Source organism: Pleurodeles waltl, chromosome 1_1 (genome assembly GCF_031143425.1).
Source record: "Pleurodeles waltl isolate 20211129_DDA chromosome 1_1, aPleWal1.hap1.20221129, whole genome shotgun sequence".
In the NCBI taxonomy this organism is placed as follows: Eukaryota; Metazoa; Chordata; class Amphibia; order Caudata; family Salamandridae; genus Pleurodeles; species Pleurodeles waltl.
Genome location: NC_090436.1, coordinates 792,042,951 through 792,064,748, shown reverse-complemented (window position 1 = coordinate 792,064,748; position 21,798 = coordinate 792,042,951). Strand labels below are relative to the sequence as shown.

The 21,798-nt window shown below is 45.2% G+C and overlaps 1 protein-coding gene across 1 annotated transcript in view; it reads left to right on the top strand.

The window, feature by feature from the left end:
* DAPK1 (death associated protein kinase 1) overlaps positions 1–21,798 on the top strand; it is a 521,159-nt gene that overhangs the window by 495,273 nt on the left and 4,088 nt on the right. Inside the window, exon 25 of the mRNA XM_069228171.1 lies at positions 12,522–12,710. Coding sequence (XP_069084272.1) covers positions 12,522–12,710 — 189 coding nt within the window. The remainder of the gene's footprint in view (positions 1–12,521; positions 12,711–21,798) is intronic.

Genomic DNA, 21,798 nt, shown 5'->3' with positions numbered 1-21,798 from the left:
ATCAGTTTGTCTCATTAGTTAAGTATGCATTCTCAATAGCTCATCTACAAATGACACAAGAGTTCCTTAAAGGTGAAAGGCCTTTCTGATAAACTGACGAGAAAAATAGAAATCAGCTTTTCGTGGCCCGACTGGGGGGTTACCTGAGGATCAAGGTCATTCAAGAGCATTTTCAGTTCCCCATTTGGCCTCACCATTCTCCTTCATTTGTTAATGAATGTATCTTCCCTACCTTGATGACTGGCTGTTAAAACGAAGGCTTGCCACAGTCAGTCGTATGCCACCTCCTGACAATAGTAAAGTCATTGACATCATTGGGGTTCACAATCACTGTGCTGAAGTTGCACCTGATTTCCTCTAAGAGGTTTTTATTTATTGGGGCAAACTTAGACAAAGTGGAATTCAAGGCCTTTCCTCTATTGCAATGAGTTCCAGATTTTTCAGCTACAATCCTGAAGTTTCATTTCCTTCCTGGGTCTTGGTGAGAACAGTTTTGTATCTTCTTGGCTCCTACATTTTCCTGGTCAACTACAGCAGTCAACAAATGCGAGCTCTGCAATGTAATTTGAAATCCCAGTGGGCCAGCACCATGGAAATCTGGTGGATTCCATTCTAATTTCATTGGGGCAGCCCCTGAGCTGCCGTGGCCAAACGTAATTGGTCGGGTGGCAGATCCTCTCCCTTCCCCATCCAGAGCCGACAGTGGTGACTGGTACATCACCACTGGGTTCAGGATGACATCCAGGGGCAGGTGGGGATCACAGGACTTTGACCTCCAAAGGAGGCCTGGCTCCTTATCAGTCTGTTGGAGCTGTATACCTTTCATCTAGCTTTGAGGCTTTCCTGACAACCATCAAACGGAGGCGGGTGAAGGTTGTCACAAACACTACTGCCATGTAGTGCTGCAAAAAGCTGGGCAAAGTGGAGTCCCAAGTTCCGTGCCAGGAGGTGCTGCACCTTTGGAGTTGGCAGCTGAGGCATCAGGGTATGTTCTTGGTAGCAAACTACTTAGTGAATCCTCAAATGCCAGAGCAGGCAAGCTCATTTTGTGATGTGTAGCAGATAGCGAAAGGTTTCTACATCCTGAGGTGGATCAGGGTGTCGTATAGAGGTGGGGCAACCCCGGGTAGATCTTTCTGCCACCATTGAGAATGCACAGTGTCAAAGGATTTGTAGGTTGTTGTTCCTGCATAAAGACTCCCTAGGAGACAAATTCCAGTTGGAATGGAATGTGAGACTCCTGTTCGGCATCCTGCCGCTGCCACTCATGCCTCAGGTTCTGAAGATGACCAGCAACCGGGCCCTAGTGATCCTAGAGGCTCCGGATTCGTCACAGAGATTCTGGTACGCAAACATTCTGGGCATGAGCATCTGCACTCTGATCAGGCTTCTACATCAATAGGATCTCCTGTTTCAGCAGCAGGGCAGAGTCATTCACTCAAACTTGCACATTCTACACCTCCATGCATGGAGACTAAACAGCAGCAGTTGTCTGTATTTGATCGGCAACCAGAAGTTGTGGTCGTCATTGGCAGGTGCCTTTTAGCGAGGTCCGTCAATGCCAGGTGCTGGGAAAAATGTGAAACCTGGTATGGAATTCGGCAGTTAGGCCCCTTTGTTTTCTCTTTAGCTCAGTAAGGCCTTGCAGTTGGCACTATAAAGCTTACTGTTCTGCACTTTTGGCCATTTTTACATTAACCAGACCAACTGTCCTTGTTTAAATCACCAGTTGTGATGTGGTTGATTAAATGTTTGGCACATATGTTCCCTCCTAATCCACTTGTGATGCCTCAGTGGAATCTTAACTTGGTCTTGACTTTTCTCGTGTGTATGCCGTCCAATCAGATGCATAGCTGCTTGTTGTGTCTTTTAAACTTAGACTGTTCCCCTCATTGCAGTTGCTTCAGCTCTTCACGTGAGTAAGCTCCAGGCACTATTGGTGCAGTTGCTCTACACTACCTTCTTTCCGGGCAAGCTGGTGCTGAGAAAACCAGCCGTATTTTTGCCTGAAGTTGTTACTCCTTTCCACGTTGAGCAATTCATTATTCTATTAACAATCTTTGTCCCTCCTCACCTCTCGAAAGGGGAGGGGCTTTATTGGTTGGACCTTAAGGTTTTAAGCATTTACATTGATCATTTCAAGGACCAACAGATGGCCAAACAGCTTTTTGTGGGGCTTTATAGGATAAAGAAAATAAATGGGGTGGAGGTGGAGAGTCCTCTGCATTAAGATCTGCTACACACTGGCCACATCTCAGCATCCGGAATGACTATGAATCACTTCTGCCAGGTCTAATACTGATACCAGTGCATTGGCACGTGGAGTGCCTATCCTTGCCATCACTCAGGCTGCGAAATGGGCTTCGGAGCACGTTTCTAAAACGCTACTGCCTTGACAGCCAGGTCCAGGTTTGATGATAAGGGCATTTTGCCTGTTCTATCCTGGGGGACGTTTTGGTCTAAGTGCACTGTGCAGACCCACCACTTTTGGATGATACTACTTTAGAATAGATACTAAAGGTGACGAATCAGCAGTTAGAAGTATTCATCAGAAGAACAAGTTACGTACTTTCGGTAATGCTCTTTCTGTTGGTTACTCTAACCACAGATTCCTCGCCAGCCTCCCACCTCCCCATTCTGTGGAGTGGCCTATTTTTAACATTTAAAAATAAATTAAGTTAGAGATCTGTGCCCTGGTACTGACAACTGTTAAATGTGCCATGTCTGAGGGTGCAGAAAGAGAGAGGAAAGTAACTGATGTCAGCACGCAGGACTGGCGCTTGTGTGCAGCTCAGTTCTGTCATTTTCAGAACAGTTCAGACCAGGCACGGAGCTGCACAGGGCGATGTAAGCGAGCATTGCCACAGGTGTTCTGTAGCCACTGTGTCACCTAGGGAATGTTCTAGGATCTATGGTTAGATAGAGTATCCTCCAGAAAGGGGTACACAACTTGTTTGTTTGCACTATACGGTTTAATCTCCTTCTTCTTGGGGCGTTGGAGCATTGGGACTAAGGGCCATATGTATGAATACATTTTCCCATAGACACAGAATGGGTAAAACCCTTTCCTACATCTGGCCCTAGGTTTCCTAGCTGCTCTACGAGACAATCCATGACTTGGAAGAGTCTCTTTAGTGAAATAGAATCCACTGGCTCATTGGCTGGCCTTTCTTGCCGTAGATCCCCTTAATGTAGTGGTAAAGTGTTCAGTTACCTCAAGCAATATGAGGTACACCTTAAGAGTAGGGGTAGTCAGCCCCCCTTTGAACAAAAACAAAAGTGGATCATTTGGGGTCCCTGCAAACTATGGTTAATCATTCTTCTGCCAGCTGTAGCTAAAATCATGGGAGAACATTGTAATATGTTGACTTTTTTCTTGAAGATAACAAATCTGTTGAAGATGCACACGGCAGCTTTCACTGCGACTGGGGCACCAAGATAGTGATCACAGTTAGATGTCAATAGTGCTAGAGCCTTGATTCTTCTTCTATAAGCCGCATCAGAAACCTGTCGACCCTGGCGCACTGTATTCAGGCTCCACAACGGTGGAATGATTTTTAAAGTGCTAAATTGGTTCATCTCATTTCTGAAGGAATGAAAACCAGGGATTATGCTAAGTGATTGTACATCTGATAATCGGCGAATAGGGTGATACAGCTAAACCTTGACATGCTGTGCAGTCTACTTTATTATTTATGTTAAACCAGTAGTTTCTGCTATTTGATCACAAGTTTTACCCCTGTATCAATGAAAATGAATGTTTTGGTTTAACAGCGCTTATACTAATCTTTCCAACTTTTGTCAGGGTCTAAAGAGTAGGAGGTAGCGGCTAGATTATTTACCAGTAATATTCATTACTCGAATTCTCCCTTCTTTATCTTAGTGTCTGTTCCTACCCTTCTGCTAGGAGGGGTTTCATCTGCGACCTCAAGTGCCTACTTCGGCACAAGTAGGATGATGCACTGGTGAGTCTTCCCTTACATCCCACAGAGGAGGCAGAGCGTAGTTAAAGTGCATAGGTAAAACTTGAAGAATTTTCATGCTGCAGATTGCTTTCAAAGATGATGCCTTTCTTGAGGAGCTAGATCTTCCTCAGTGAAGTAAGTACTGGGTCGTGAAAAGAGGAATTGGAGTAATGGAAAAATACTGGTATTATAATCCAGCCAGTTGTGGGTGTATATGATTGTTCTGTTCTTTATAGAATGTCAGCTGTGTTCTCACTGTCTCTCTTTGAGCTTTTCTCACTCTGTCATCTAAATTCTGCCTTCTGCACAGCCGTTTTCATTGCTGGTATTTTAAATAGAACAGTTGACAATGCTCAGACCGTGTAGGCCAACCCCCATATAATTTTTTCGCAACGATGTGTTAATCATATGGACACAACTTCATGGTCACTGAAATATGTTTTCCACATGTATCCCATTATATTTCTCTTAGTTGTGTTTCCCAAACAGAATGTTGTGCATAGTATTAATGTGAAGAGAGTGCTTATTTTGACCACCTAAAAAGTGGTATCTTTTGGACTACATGCTGTGATATTTATCTTTTACAATAAAGGTCTATATTGGCTGGGCATAGTTTCTTTTATACCACTGCTATTACACTGAGGTCATCACCAGCGGCGGTTTCTTTATATGGGCCTGGGGACATCGGCCCCTGTTTGTTTGTTGCCCCATAAATCATGTTTATTGTGTTACTTTCTTTGGATGCCTTTTATTTTTTAGCTGTAGTACGTGGCATTGCCTAGGCAAAGTTGAGTGACTGCGGGGGTGGGGGAAGGTGAGGTGGAGCCTCCTGTGGGTGAAGTGTGCATGTTGGGTTGGACGGGTGCCTTGCTCTATCCAGCCCGACATGCGCACTTAAACTCTTGTCTACCTCCGCAATGTGGGATGCTGCCACAGCCCCCAAGGCTTCTAAGGGGCGCTGGGAGCGCATGACCGAGCCAATCCTCACGCTGCTCTGTTGCTGATTCCTAACAGAACACAAACAACAAGGGAGTAGCACCTGGATTGGCTCCGGAGTCCCGGGGTTAGACAGAGACTGGAGGGAGGTTACAACTTCCATGCTTGTGGCATGCCTGGAAGCAAAGCCATGAATGATCGGAGTCGGACGTTGCTGAGGGACCGGACGGTGAATGTTATAATTTTATTCACTGTGGGAGAAGTAGGGCCTTTGAATCACACTCGGGCAGTGTAACAGATTGTTTTTTCTTTCCTCTGTATACCTAGCCAGTTGTCAAACTGTAAAGTATTTTCCCTGTTCCACGACACGTGGCATTGCCTTAGCTTTACCTTCTTTTGTTAGTACCTTTTTAGATGCGATCAGCGACCTCACAATGTATCTTGGTATCTTCTCCCATTCAAACCACTTGCTAGGTAGGAGGGTGCTACCATTACTTCTATAGGACGGTTCTCCCAATTACTGGTGTCCACAGGGAGCTAGCAGCATTCATAGCACCCAGGCTCTCAGTGCATCGAAATGATGTAAAGGTTTTTGTGGTAGCTGCATTTCGCTTTTGTACAATCATCTGCCTTCTGACTGCATCGCTCGTTTCCATCGCAGGAGTTTCACTTTTACATTGAAAACAACGTTTTCCTCGATTATACCTCTGCAGAGGAGAGACGCAATCCCTCTCTCTCCAGTTATAGAAACATTCATAGAGATGGCATAACGTATTCAGGCGTAAAAAGATAAAATCGCGGGCAATCTCATTATGCAGCCACAAGCGCAGGCCAGAGATTTATGTTCAAACCTCTCCCAGTGGACTTTCGCCTGGAGGTGGAAAGTCGGGTTAATGGCTGAATTACTTCTCTGAATTTAAATTGATTTGTGAGATAAAGCTCACCTCAGTGCATTCTAAAACCCGTCGCTCGGAAAATACCCCCATTTCACAAAATGTTTTGCTGACACCATTTTTTGACGAGCGGATATGGAATTATCAAATTAGGTACCTGCTATTAGCGAAAGAACGCAAGCCTGCCATATTAAGTATCTTTACAGTGTTGGTCTTTCCTATGCCTGCAGCTGCACGTTGCGGAGTGTAATTGTTCGTTGCTATGTATGACTGTTGACTCATAAACAGTGAAATACTGCGCGAGAAGCTGAGCGTGCGCAGAGCGCTCTAGCAATCAGAGCGTGGCCATGGGCGCTGCAAGATGGGCTCATGCGTCTTGGCGCTCACCCAACATAAGAACGGCGGGTGATGTATTTATTTGTACTTGTCTTTCTTCAATCAATCCAAAATGGAAAATATATAAGCAACAGCAAATACCAAGAGAAGAGTCTGGTTTGTGTTGTGCTTTGCTTGACACATGGATCTGTACTAGAGGCTGGCTAGGAGCTAATTCATTAAAGTTTTTGCTGACTGAAGGCGCATGTTAAGTTAGGAAAGAGAGTCTCAAGTGCCTCAAAAGTGTCTTAACCAGGTCAAAATTTATCGTAAATCAGGGCATGCATGATTCTTGTACGTGCAGTTGATCCTGATAAAGCTGTCTCAATGAAAACAACATAGGGTTTTAGTGGGCCACACAAGCCATTAAAGGCCTTGTACCCCAGTTATAGGCCTGAGCCGAAGACAGCGGTCTGTATGTAACAGGGTTAGTGGTCTGGAAGCGTGTGTGGGCCATGAAAATGAAAGGGGTTGCCTACGTTTTCCAGGTGTCTGAATGAACAGTTGAACATAGTGCAAAATATTTTTCATAAAAAGAGTTATTGTGGGTTAGTTATTTTTTTGTTTGTTGCAAAAATCACGGTTACACAGTCAACTTATTACTAGAGAGGGATGTGATAATTGTGTTTCAGAATCAGTTTCCTCGATGTTTTTCTGTGTTGTAAACCGGAGTCAATTTAGTTGATATTCTGTTTGCACCAGCATCACAATTTGTTCAAGTTGATTGGGCCTGCTTTTTTCTATCCTTTTGCAACTTTGCAGTTTCTGTAGCACTGCTTCATGGTATTAGTTGACTTAAAGGACAGTGTTTTGCAAGCAGGGTCTACCACAACCATTTAAAAGTCCTCTGGAACTGAAATGTCATTAACTGCCGATGTACTGGAGGTGCCTCTATGGAAGTGCAGTGTAATCCGGCTCCTACGTCCCCTCTCAGATCCATTAGAACGGAAATGTATATAACCGGTTGTAGTACCTGGCCTATATCTGTGTCTAATCTACCAGGACTGAGATGCAACTAAACTGCCAGTGACTTGCCAGAATGGCCCATGTTCTCTACTCTCAGACCTGTTCCCAGATTACAATAGCATATGGTAGGTGTATGATGACCAGTGCTTAATTTGTAAATAAAAAGGTGCCGGTGCTAAAAGCTCTCCTCTTAAACACACGGCTGCTGCAATTAAAAGTGCGAGCACATAATACTGAGGCAGGGTAATCCTGAAGCCACCTCGGGCCTCTTCAATCCATTAACAGCCACTCCCCGCCCCTTCACCTCTCTTGCAGCTTCCTGCTTTCCCCTTTCTGACGCTTCTTCTTTTTTCTCTTCCTCCGTCTTCCCCCCGTGTCTTTTGCTCGGAGTAAATGCTTGAGGCAGAAAACTAAGCGCCGGCCCTCAGAAATAAGTGCCTGTGCTCAGCACCGTAAACAACGAGCACAAATTAAGCACTGATGATGACCCGTGCACGAGAGATTGCACTTCCACAAGTGCTTTATTAACCCTCTTGCTTTCGCAACTATGCTTAAAAATGCACCATTTGTCCACTCTTTTTACGTCATTTTCTTGGGAGAAGCCCCCTCCCCTACTTCCACACCGGTGCTTGCGGCAAACTGGCCTGCTCTCAGTCAGGCAGATGGCACTGAATAAGTGCAGAAGGAAGGCATAGTGAAAGAGTTAAATACAGTCGCCTCCTGGCACCTCTCTCTCAAATATCATGACGCAGGCTTCTTTCTTTATAAGGCACAGTTATCATTTTAAGTGGGACTCTAGGTTGAAAATCCTGGGGAGAGAGCTGATGCTCTGTTAAATAGATTGGGATTGTTACAGATACTCACCATTATCCTTCTATTCCATTTCCTAATTATAAAATATGACTTCATAAAGCTTGTTTTTTTTGTTTGCAGTTTGTCATTTTCTGGCAATTTATCGTTGTGTACAGTCCCTATTGCCATTTTGCGTTGTATTATTCTGATGCGCTACTCCTGTTTGTGGGAAAGAGGGCCTGTCCTTTGTAAAGAAAATAATACAATAAAATTTACTAATTGAAGAAATGTGATATGACGTAATCTGAGTGCCTGCCAAAGGCAGTTAACATGTCTCTTGACATACTTGGACACATTTTTGGAGAATCATAACTGCAAAAAAATGTGTTCGTAGCATGTGTTGCGGTAGAACACATGCTGTGCATACTCCTTCCATCCAGCGTTAGTCTTGGACGTTTGCGAGCTGTTTTTCTTAGGAGAAGTCCTTCAAATCAATAAGTATATAGCACGTGAACACAGTCTCCATGTTACATTGTGCGTCTTCGAATTCGAGGGTGGAAAAAACAACTGCATCTCCCAAGTTTCCTCACACTGACAGGGCTGCCCTCTTTACCCGGGTGACTCCCATGGCGCAGCTTTTGACCCAGTGCCCACTAGTGGCAGTAACATCAGAGGTATAGGCGAAGGAGGCTCTGACAAGGGATTCCTCTGTTACCAAGCATTGACTCCCTCAACATCCTCAGAGATCACACAGCACCTGTCAGGGGAGACTCCAGTATTTTCTTCCACGCTGACAGGGAATCACATCTGAAAAGTGGGCCTTGTCAGTAGTTTGCCAAGGCTAGCCTCTAGGACTTCTCACATGCCTTCCCAACAATCCCACACCATAAAAACAGCAGCAGCAGAGAGCATCTCAGCCTCCTAGAGGAAGAGGTCTAAGCACTCTTTCAAAAAGAGACTAAAGAGCCAGGGGCCCTCTTCATCAAGGCAAATGGGTTTACTCTATCAACTTCCTTATCCCCAAGAAATACGGTTCCCTCGGGCCAACTTACACTTCAGGCCATTCAACCAGTATATCCTATCCAAACGCTTCCACGTGGTAATCTTACAGGATGTTATCCCTCTGCTGTAGCAAGGTGACTTCATAATGGTGTTTGAACTCAAGATTGCCTATTTTTGCATTCCTATACATTCTGCCCACCAGCGCTAACTGCGTTTCATGAAAAGTGGCCGGCATCATCAGTTCCAAGTTTGAAGTAACCACTGCCCCAAGCCTCTTCACCAAATGCCTGGCAGTGGTTGGCACACATTTAAGGAGGGGAGGCATTCATGTCCTCTCCTACCTGACGATTGGCTGATCAGTGATGCAAGCAAGCCCTACTGCTTAGCGCACACGCAGGCTACTATCTCCTTCCTCCACAACCTGGGTTTCACCATCAGTGGCACCAACTCCCATTTCTTAACCCTGCAGATACAACCCTTCTTGGAGTCAAAACTAAACTCAGTCACAGGCAAGGCCTAGCCCAGCCAGTGAAGGATCACAACATTTCCACAGCTCGTGCCTCTTTTTCTGCTAAATCGTTACCTTACAATCAGAATTGTTATGCGCCTCCTCAGCATGATGGACTCATGCATTGCCATACTACCCCATGCCCGACTACACATGCGCCTGTTGCAACAGTGCCTCTCACAAGCGGAGGGTCTGTTAGAGAATCTTGTGTGAGTTAATGCCAGCATACATCACTCGTAGTGGTTAAATAGAAACAACCTGTTGCAGGACAGGCCTTTTATAGACTCTATCCTGCAGGTTCCCATTACCACAGACTCCTATCGAGCTGGCTCAGGAGCACATCTAAATCTCAGATGTCTTCAAACTGGGGGCCTACGGGGGCCTCAAGTAATGGCGCCAGACTCTGGCCAAAACAAGCATCATACAGATGACATGCTTTTGTTTTAAGCAGAAGCATGTTATTGCATTTTTAAAAAGGTAACAGTACTTAACTGCAATGTTTAAATAGATCTAGACATATTTAAACATTGCCACCTTTCTAAAATAATTGTAAAAAATTCTGAAGGGGGGGCAATGACTTTTATTTTTCAACTAAGGGGGTGCGGTATTAAAAAGTTTGGAGACCACTGATATAAGGAGTGTGGACACCGCATCAATAAGGTCACCCATCATTTACATCGAGATGCTAGCAATCCATTTCGCCCTCAGAACCTTCATTCCACTCACTTGAGGCAAAGTGGTACTTGTCAGGAGAGACAACATGATTGCCTTGTACTACCTACAAAAGGAAGGCAGCACTCATTCTCTATCCCTCTCCTTGCTTGCTTAGGCCATTTGGCACTCCACTAGTGCAGGCACCTCATGGCAGAGAACTTTCTGCGGGTGGACAACAACCTTGCACACTTGCTCAGCAGGATGCACCAGTAAATCACAAGTATGAACTCTACGCTCAAGCCCTCCACAGCTACTTCTGCCACCCCCAAAAGCACAGAATGTCCAATTTCACCTCCAGGCACCCATACCTAAAGTCCCCAGCAGCACACTATGGATGAACTGGTCATGGTTATTTGTTTACACTATTCCATCTCTCATACTCGTTCCATTTCATTGTGCCTAAAATGAAGCACACTTCTCAGACTCCCATCCTTGTTGCCGCCACCTGGGTCAGATGGCCCTGGTATTCAGCACTCTCGAAATGTCCATCAGTCCATACAAGCTCCCCAAGAGGCCGGGCCTTCCCACAGGGAAGCAAGGTCAGATCAGGCATCCTGACCACAACCAGCTGAATCTGGAGATCTGGCACCCGAGGTCCTAGGGTTTAGTTACTTACATCGCCCATAACGATGCATGGATATCTTGCACAAGACCCATATGCCAGCCACACAAGCGTGTTATGCAACTAGGTTGAAGATTTGTCCACTACGGTATTCCCAAACACCAGGACCATATGTTATTTACTCCATCTCCAGGCATCAGGCTTAACTTACACTTCTACACGCCTTCACCAAGCTGCCACTGCAGTGTACATCAAAATAGAGAACACTTCTGCATATTCCAGTGGTGAAGGCCTTTATGAAGAGTCTCGCAAGGGTCATTCCTCCAGAGGTCACCAGCTCCAGTGTGGAATCTCAACATAGTCATCACCATAATCAAGGAGCCACGTTTTCAACTCCTCCATCCTAGGCCTCTCTACTATGTGTCCTGGAAAGTGACTTTTCTGGTTGCTGTTACTTCTCTCAGGCACATTCATGAACTGAAGGCACCCACATTACACAAACCTTTCATTCAAGTGCATAAGAACAGGGAAGTACTGAGACCCAACCCTACTTTCCTGCCCAAGGTGATATCCCCTTTCCACCATAACCAGTTAACTGCACTTCCAGTTTTCTTTCCCCAGCAAAACTTGGTAGCAGAGAGAGCACTACGCACTCTAGATGTTAAATACTCTCTCATTGATTATATTGACATGACTAAGCCTTCCTGTAGATCAGACCAATTATTTGTGGTCCTCAAAAAAATATCACAAGTGTCAGCCTATATCAAAAGCAGGTGTTGCTAAACAGATAGTTAAATGCATTGAGGACTGCTATCTTGAAGCCACAAGAGCCCTCCCTGTTACACCCAGGACACATCCTGCATGAATGAAGGCCACAAATATTGTCTCCTAGGGAACGTTCACCTAGCTGACATATGTAAATCAATCAGCTAGTCAACCCCTCACACCAAACACTACTGTGTTGACGTCCTGACTAGGCACAGGCTTTAGTTGGCCAGACGGTCCTAAGGACCATACTTCAGACATCTACATCACCCACATGCTAGCCACCACTTTTAGAAAGAGTACTGCTTTACAGTCTACGAGGACATGTGTATCTACCACAACACATGCTACCAACGGAAAATGTTACTTACCTTGTAAGCATCTGTTCGTGGCATGTGGTGCTGTAGGGTGGTCATTCTTCCACCCGCCTCCCTGTAAGCGGGTAGCCCTAATCACAGATCTATTCTTTTTACTACTTAAGCTTGTTTTACAGGACACATATGCACCACACTCTCCCTACTTTCCATTCCATGGTACTATTACTTGCAGTGCGAAAAACAATCTAACATGGAGTTGGTGCCCTTATACATTGTCAGCTAAGGGTGTAGTCACTATGTACCTCATGACTCAAAAGACTTCTTAAAAAAAAAAAACACCTTGCAAACGTCCAGGCCCAACAAAAGAAGGGAGGAGAATGTGAATTTACAGCACTCTATGCTACAAATAGGTGGTTACCCAGTGAGTAAGATTTTCCATTTTTCATAGGTGTAGCCAACTGACTTAAACCACTGTAGATTAAATGTCCTAAAATGGATAGTTCACAGTGTTAATGATACCTCCCTGCTGAACTAACAGCTCAAGCACGATTAAACACACTAGTGCTCTAAACTGTTTATAGCATAGGTTCAACTTTTCACATAAACTGTCTACTGTAAACCCTAATTCCTGTAATGGTTTTATTTAATCAGCATAAAGTAAGTGCATTATTAGCATTAATGGAAGGTAATGCAAACCATGCCTTAAAGTGTTTTTGTTTCTTTTAGAGTTGTGAACCGATGACCCCACTGTGTGAGAAGATCATCTCCATTCTTCCTCATTGGCGGAAACTGAACGGGCCTAACCAGTTAATGTCCTTCCAGCAGTTTGTGTATGATGTGCAGGAGCAGCTCAATCCACTAGCAAGCGATGAGGATATAAGGCACATTGCACAGCAGCTGCACAGCCTGGGCGATGTAAGTCTCTTGCCTTTATTAATCATTTTTGTTTCCTGTGTAGCTCGTCATTACGTGACTGCAGTTTTTGATGTATGTAGCTTCTGATCTTTGGAGGAAAACATGCACAGCTGGTGGTTTACACTAAACAGGATCCCTGGGTGTGTCCCTCCTAGTGGTTAAAGACTCAAAGTGCCTTGTGTTTGGGTGATAGGAAGCAAGTTGGCGTATAAAAGTGTCTCAAGAGGAGTTTTGAGATAAAGGTTCTTCCACACCTAGTGTTTTAAGTGGTCGAGGGTGCTCCATCTGGCAAATACAGTTGTGGGTACTGCAAAGTAATTCAAAGAGCCACTCCAAATAATCATTCCTACCAACAGAATGACAACAACTCTTCATTATTTTAGCTATTTGATGGAAATCTGTTTTATGCAATATTTATATGTTTGAGGCATGTCTGACTGTAGGTCTTTTGAGTCGCGAGGTAGTGTGACTCCCCCTCTTGCCGGTAATGCACATGGTCATCGACTCCATTGTTAATTATTTTCTTCCGGCTTCAGGTTCAGATATGTGCTCCTCTGCTCTGGTTCGACATCATTGTTGCTTATTTCTCTTAGGCTTGAGCATTGGTAGTGTTTTGACCACAGCTTCTTCTCTCTTTCTCTCATCTGTCCGACAACATCGACTTCGTCTGGGTGACTTGAGTCGACCGTAACCCTTGTGAGCCGTCACCCTTTAAAATAGACCTTACATCTTTGGCGTTCCCCCCGCACCATGTCCACCCACACCATGCACGTTTGATTCTTTCCTTGATGCCACGCCAAGTACCCATACACTGATTTCCATCAGATATGTAATCTTTGCCTTTCCCCTGAACACAAGGCCAGTTGGGAGGCCTGCAGATCTTTTGGTCCAAGAAGACACTCTGTGATCATCGAGCTTGATGCCTCGAAATGTCCCACCGCAACGTCGAAGAAACACCATACCTCTTTGGCTTCAAGGACCATCAAGAAGAGGTACATGCATGGGCATCTGTTGCAGATGAAGGAGCCTCCTACCCGATGACAGCTCTGGTTCCTACATCGAAATCCAAGATCTCCCACCAGGTCAAGCAGTGAGTACTGTGGCCCCTTCACCTCGGCCCTGATCCAAGGGCACCACCACAAAGGGTCGACTACCCACGACAGACTGGCCAAAATTCACCACTGGACCACCACTACCTTTGGGCCATGGTTGGCACTGACCAGTTGTTGCGGACCTGCCTAGCCTTGACTCAACAATGAAAAAATAGCACAGGCCGCACTCCCGAACCGACTTCTTCTTCGGAGCCGAGATGATCATTGGAGCCAAAACCCTCAGCCTTAAAACACAGTTTTATGTTACCACCTAAAATGCCTGCTTCGGATCCAAAAACTATCGGCATTAAAAACCTCCAGAGCGGAGCCAAAAACATTTACATCCATCAAACCAGCACACCGTTCTGAGCCTGTGGAACCTCTGCTTCAGCGTTTAAAGGAGGAGATAGACTCCAGGCAAGAACACATTATGATTCATCCAGACAACAGATACATTATCACAAGACCTCCAGACACACAGTTGCTAGCCCCTCCTAGCAACTGAAAGCCTTCCTTCCTCACTTCATTGGCAAGGTAGTCCTGATAAAAACAGAGAACATTACTGCCATGTATTATCTCCAAAACCACAGGGGCACCAGGTCCCCTCAGCTTTCCAATTTAGCCCAGACCATTTGAAGGTGAGCCGCCTGGTAAAACATTCACCTGTTGGCAGAGTGAGTGAACAACAACTTTGAAGATCTCCTCATTAGGAGACACCTACAAGTCCACGAGTGGAAACTCCTCTCGCAAGTCCTCCACCAGTGCTTCCAGCGTTTGAGTCAACCACACATAGACTACTTGGCCACATCAGAAAGAACCAAATACCCTAAACTTCACCTCCAGGTTCCCATACCCACAGTCCAGGGGTAATGCACTATGGATGAGTGGGTCTGGAATATTTGCTTAAGCTTTTCCACCTCTCCCACTGCTTTTATTTGTGGTTCACAATTTCAGCAGTGATCTCTTGCCCTAATCCTAGTGGCTGCCACATGGGGGCATCAACCATGCTTCATCACAGTCCTTGAACTCTCAGTAGTCCGCATGAAGTTACTGCTTAACAGGCAGGACATTCTCATGCAGAGTCATTTATAAATCAGACACCCAGACTCCAGGTCTCTCAACCTTGCGACCTGGCTCTCTCAACCTTGCGACCTGGCTCCTGAACTCCTGGAGTTTGGTTACTTAAATCTCCAACAGCAGTGTATGGACATTCTTGAAGAAACATGCAGGCCTACTACTCATGCCTGGTATGCTGCTAAATGGAAACGATTTGTTTAATATTGTCCTCCAAGTACCTTGATCCATTAGGAGCCAAGGTTCAAGACATTGCTACTTGTTTAATTTGTATATCTGGTTAAGCTTTTGCTTCTATAAGTTTACACCTAGTAGCAGCAGCTGCAAACCTACAAAACAGTCAGCACTACCCTATTCAAGGTTCCAGCACCCAAAGCACTTCTGGAAGGACTTAAGGGTTGTTCCACCTAGAGTGCCACGAGCTCCTACATGGAACTTGAATATTCACAAGATTGATGGGTTCTCCGTTTGAACCCCTCCACTCCTGCCCCCCCAGTTCTTCCTAACATTCCTAATCGGTATCACTTCACTCAGACGTGTCAGTGAGCTTCAGGCATTAACTTTAGAAGAACCCTTCTTCTAGTTACATAGCAATAGGGTGATACTTCATACCAGGCATACAATTCTTCCAAAGGTGGTTTCTCAATTCCACCTTAATCTATTTCCTGTCTTTTTACCCCAACCTGACTCTGTTGTGTAAAGGGCTGTACATTCATACTAGCTCTTACGTTCTATATTTACAGAACTAAATCATTTAGGAAAACACAACAACCCTTTGTGCTTTTTCAAAACCACACAAAGGAACGTCCATCTCTAAGTCAGGCATTGCATGTTGGATTGTTAGATGCATCCAAACGTGATATGCTAAAGCTAAAAGAACGTTACCTATCCCTCCTAGAGCTCACTCCACTCATTAAACAAATATACCTACATATCACATATTGGAAGCAGCTATATGGTCTACACCGCATACATGTCCAAAACATTGTGTAGATGTGCTGGCCTGTCAACAAGCCAATGTGGTCCAAGCAGGCCTATGTACATTATTTCAAACAACTTTAACCCCCACAGGTTAGCCACCGCTCACAGAGAAGGACTGCTTTGCAGTCTGTGCTAAGCATATGTATCTACAGCCACACATGCCTTGAATGGAAAATGTTGTTTACCCAGTAAGCATCTGTTGAAGGCATGTAGTGCTGTAACTTCACATGTGCCCACACTCCTACCAGAACACCTGTATGTCTTAGTTATTTTTATGGATTGTCACAAACCGGTTTAACATGGACATCTCCTTATATTATGCTTTGCTTAACATTCCTTCCCCACCCGCCATGCGGGAAAACAATCAATAGAGTTGATGACCATGCTCATTACCTGCAAGAAGAGAAGTCACACTACCTCGTGACTTCAAAAAGCTTTCAACAACTTCCACATGTCCGAGCCCAATAGATGGCGGGGTTATGGTAAGCATGTGAATCTACAGCACTACATGCCACAAACAGATGCTTACTGGGTAAGTAACATTTTCCTTTTACTTCTACTGTGGCCTTGGATGTAGGGCTGTAAAGAGGATGCTCTGTGAATCATAGTTACTGAAAATATTCCTCAAAGTCCACCCAAAGAGTGCGCTCTGAAGAATATCAAAAAGGTTGAATCCTGTTGGTATGCTTTGAGTTGGTGCAATATTCCAAGACTTGCTAATGAAAGGTTTTGATATGGTACCTGCAGGCCACAAACAGATGGCGCACAGTGTGCCCTCCACTGCCCTCTGAGGGGTGAACCCCTCCTATAGTGGGAAAGTTGGTCCCATGGATCGCTCCAGCAGACATCCCCTTAAAGACGGGTGCAGTAACTCACTGAACCTGTCAGGGGATCTCTGCCCCTCTCAATCGCTTTCCAAAGCAGTCCAGGTACTATCTGCACTGTGAAAGATGTCCTTTCCCTAATTCACTGCTCCCAGGGCAGGTGCGAGTTGTGGCAGCACATTTCTGTTTACCAAGGCACATTCACAAGCTCTGTGCCCAGCGCACCCATTTAAAAGTGCCCCACCGCGCTGAGCAGCGCAGTGCACCCTATGTGTAATAAGGCCTTCTACATTCAATCCCAACGAATACACTAATAAAGGCCTGCAGCTAAAGGGGTAATGTATGCTTTGCTGGCCATGGATGCCAGTGGTTCTGTGGTCTGGTACTGGGAGCAAGAAGCCCCTACACTTGGGGTCAGGCCTCCTGTACCTTACTTTCTAAATATGAAGCCTTCTTAGCCGGTATAGGACATGGAGGGGCCTGGCAGGGCTTCACTGTAGTAGGCCACATTCTGGTGTGTAATGCCCACTTGCATGTCCTCAGGGAGTTGCAGATATAGAAGTGAAATAATTAGTTTCTATCTACTTTGACATATGTGGCCTGTGTGTAGGCTACAGGGCAGGGCTGTCTTTAGGGCAGTGCGACTGGTGCGGCCGTACCGGGACCTAGATTGTGGGGGAAGGACACTGACCACATGGAGGCACTGTGTTTAGCAATTTCTTAAGAAACCTGGGATATAAAAACACCTGCTGAAATGTTCCTTGTGCGTCCAACCTTCAGGAAGCAATTAAAATGCCAAGATAACTCTTGTGATTAATATTCTTCCCAGAGAGAGAGATCGGAGTTTTGTCCAGTGGTACTTTTGACTCGCCATAAAGTAGCGCAGAGGGTTAATGTGCCTGCTATAAATAACAGAACTATGTTTTAAGTGGATAGCTGAGTGAATTAGTAAACCCAGCCTTTACAAGTGCTTTAAAACAAATTAAATGTATGTGAGTGAGGCTATGGCGAGATGAGCAGCACTTTTGCCAGATGGTAGTGAGGGAATCCGAAGAGGTGGTCATGGGGGGATAGGGGGGCTTCCTTCTCACAACATGGCAAGAGAACTGAGAAAAAAGTCCCAAACGCATTTATTGGCCCTTGTTTCGTTGGGGTTCTTTTCACAAACCCTCTCTTGCCTTTGTGGTAAAACGGTCTTCCTCAATGCAAGGTGCAGCTTTTCCTTTCACTAAAACTGCCAATACTGAATGTTATCTGAGACACACAGTTTGTACGTGAGGCTTTCCTTTTCTTAATTAACAAGGGCAGTTGCAACAAAGTAATGTTATCATAGACCACCAACTTTTTATTATCAAGAGGAAGCACTTATTTTCCTGTAGGTATACAATGTATTTTTTTTACTTCATGTATTGTATGGTGTAGACACTTGCAACCTATCCAAATAATATATAAAGCCACAATCGGGGACTTACAATTTAAAAAAAAAAATGGAATACATTGGATCACTTCAAAAGAAGTTAACACTGGCAAACCTCGGTTGTATTTGAGAACCGAATAAATAACGGTTTTGTTGCTTCTGAAATGGAAGGCTAGCGGGCACAGTTCTAAATTCGCTGGATTACCTGTACCATATGGAATACACAAACGCTAAAAAGGCTTGGGCCATGATCTTAAATTTCCAAAATGTGTCAGTTTTCAACCAAAGAACCCCATTGCTTCTGCTCTCTGCAGAGCATTTCATGTATTTTCTCACAATAACTAGTGCACGACTTTTCATTTTCGGAACAACAATTAATGGATCTATGCCAGGAAACGAAGCCAATGCCGTTGTTTCAGGAGTGGAGTACGATTGATTACGTTTTCCAACTCCAGCAACCAACCTGGCTTCTGCCTGACTCACTTTTTTGAGGTAAGTAAAGGTGGGTTTAAGAAGGAATCTAAGAACAAGGTTCCAGTTTCTGTACTAGAGATACCCAAAGCATAACTCAAGCAAGAGAACAAGACAGGAGCCTAATAAAGCTTGTGATAATCGGCTGCTTTGAAGCCTACCTCAACTTTTGTGTTATGAATTCAGGCGAAATCCCAAGGAGATGAAAGAAATGGCCAAATTTGGAGTAATTCTATTATTTGATCATTTATTCAGCCTTTTTTGCCAGGTGGTAGCAAGGACTAAGGCGGTCATTCTGACCCTGGCGGTTGAAAACCGCCAGGGCAGAGTGCTGCGGAAGCACCGCCAACAGGCTGGTGGTGCTTCTGGGGCAATTCTGACCGCGGCGGTAAGGCCGCGGTCAGAAAAGGGAAACCGGCGGTTTCCTGCTGCCCCAGGGAATCCTCCACGGCGGCGCTGCAAGCAGCGCCGCCATGGGTATTCCGACCCCCTTCCCGCCATCCTGTTTCTGGCGGTTTTCACCGCCAGAAACAGGATGGCGGGAACGGGTGTTGTGGGGCACCTGGGGGCCCCTGCAGTTCCCATGCCACTGGCATGGGCACTGCAGGCGCCCCCTAACAAGGCCCCATTGAGATTTTCAGTGTCTGCTTGGCAGACACTGAAAATCGCGACGGGTGCAACTGCACCCGTCGCACACCAGCACCTCCGCCGGCTCCATTCGGAGCCGGCATCCTCGTTGCTGGTGCTTTCCCGCTGGGCGGGCGGGCGGCCTTTTGGCGGTCGCCCGCCAGCCCAGCAGGAAAGTCAGAATGACCGCCGCAGTCTTTTGACCGCGGTACGTTCTTCTGGCGGTTCCCGCCAGGCCGGCGGCTTCCGCCGCCGGCGGGGGTCAGAATGACCCCCTATGTCTTGGAGCTGTTGAATTACGGAAAATGGCTGGCGATTTGCTTCAGATGGGTAAGGTCAACTGATGACATGCAAAGATAGGTGTAGGTGTCCCCTTGCTGGTTTGCAGAGGTTAGTGATCAGATTTCCCTGTAATCCCACAAACACAATAATAACACAGATAAACCAAACCTGGGAAATTAGGATCAGTAATCTCACTTATCTTTGAAACCCAACAATCCAGATTTCCTCATCTCCTCTCCCTTTTTGCTGTATTGCTCACAATTACTGTGTAGTCTTTGGCAAAAGTAATTGTACATCGTTATCAGCAATGCTGGTGTATACAGATGATGTAAAAATCCACAAATGACTTGATGAGTCAAGAGCAGAGGATCCAAGTCTCAGCCCACCTTCTGCACATTTACTTCTTGGTGTGGACAACTATCTGTTTCTGAAAGATTCCAGGACTGAGGTCATGACTCTCAAACACCTGGCTGATTCTGCCTCACCAGTTACCTCATGTACTGGGAGGAGCTACCACACCAATATAGACAGAAATGCAAAAAAGTGAAGTTTGGTTTAACTCTGACCTTTCCTTCATTGATTGTGTCCCATCCATGGTATAAAATGCCAACTTTCAGCTACTCATGCTTCAGAGAGTCCCCCCTCTTTTATAGTTGAACTAAAAAATCTTATTCTTTCATGCCTTGACTATTACCATTTATCTACATAGCAGCAAGGCAGAGTCGTGCTCTTTTGTGGCTTCAATATTTTCTCAGTTAACAGGACTTTTCAAGTGTTTGAGAGGGACTGTACCTCTGATACGTTCTCACTGGACTGTGGTGTTCCTCAGGACTCATTCTTAAGCCCTACATTAGTCTGTCTATCTAAGCGTCCTCTGGCGGATATCGTACTCGCATATGGAATTTCAATAATCTCATATGCAGACAATACGCAACTGGTATTTGACCTCTCCCACTCACAGGATCCCTGTGCCCCGGACTTAGGTCCCTGCCTGAAGGCCGTGGCTGAGTGGATAAACATATCAGCCCTTAAATTAAACGGCAATAAGACAGAACTTTTGACTCTGGGTAATTTGTTGCCCTCTCGGCTGGACTTGGGATGGCCTAGTGCCCTTGGCACTCCTCCCACCCCCAAGTCTGCTATAAAAACCCTTGAATTCTGTCTGGATAGAACCCCAATTATAGACACGCAGGCCAACAAACTGCCTCAACTTGCTATGGCATCCTCAGGACCCTTAGGAAAATCCTTCATCCGCTCTCTTTTGCCTCTAAAATAATTGCAGTACAGGCACTTATTCTGTTGCGTCTGGACTACAGAAACTCCTTGTATTTAGGGGCCCTTAGAGCAGTGGTGAGGAAACTAGAGGTCGTGCAGAACTCTGCACCCAGGCTGCTTTAGCAAGATCTCTACACTGTATATTGGTCCGTCCAGGGAAAGGATACAAGGATACCTTCTGAAACGGAGCCCACACTATACTCCTGAGAGTGACTTAAGGTCGCCCACTGGAAGTTATAACACAGATGGGAAGAACAGACGACATTCACTGATTTCTACTTTGGCGCACTACATCGCTTAGCATTGTTCTAAAGAGCATTGAAAACAATCCTTTCGGGAACATTGCAGTCGGGTTCTGATGGGACCACCCCATTCTAGTATGGGCTGAGCCTCTTCTGCTAACCTAAGAATTTATCACAGTTTCCACCACCAGATGACATTTTATTCCAAGATTTGTGGATTAGTGACCTTACTCCAGCGAACGCCCTATAAATCTGAATCCGATCCTGTTAACTCAGTACTTTAGGGACGTGTTCATCTTGGTGCAAATCAAATTAACGCATTTATAAATAAATGGCGTAACCGAATTTCTTCAAACTTTGCAGTTGAAGGTTATTTATAAAGGCGAAAAAGAGCCAGCCTAGACTCTTCGACCCAGGGTTTTTAGATGTCAATAAGTTCTTTGTGGAGTGCAGTAGAGATCCAACACCGCCAAGAGTTGCACACTCCCGACAAGTGATGCTAGGCCTCTGATCCCCTGGATGATGGCTGTTTCAATGCATCAACAGCTTTTGAAGAGGAGTGAGTTGTGAGAAATCCTGGAATAATTTTTATAGCGAGGAACACTCAAACTCAAGAAATTGAAATACAATTTATTATTATAGTTCCCCACCCCGATTGCCTTTATTGGGGACACTATTTGTTATAGTTGCAATTACTTTGTAATGAAAGTAATCCCAAAAAGGGAGTATTATTTGAGCGTATCATTGTGTTTAAATCATTACTGGGCTTTGTATTTCATTTAAATGTTTTTAACATGCAAATTT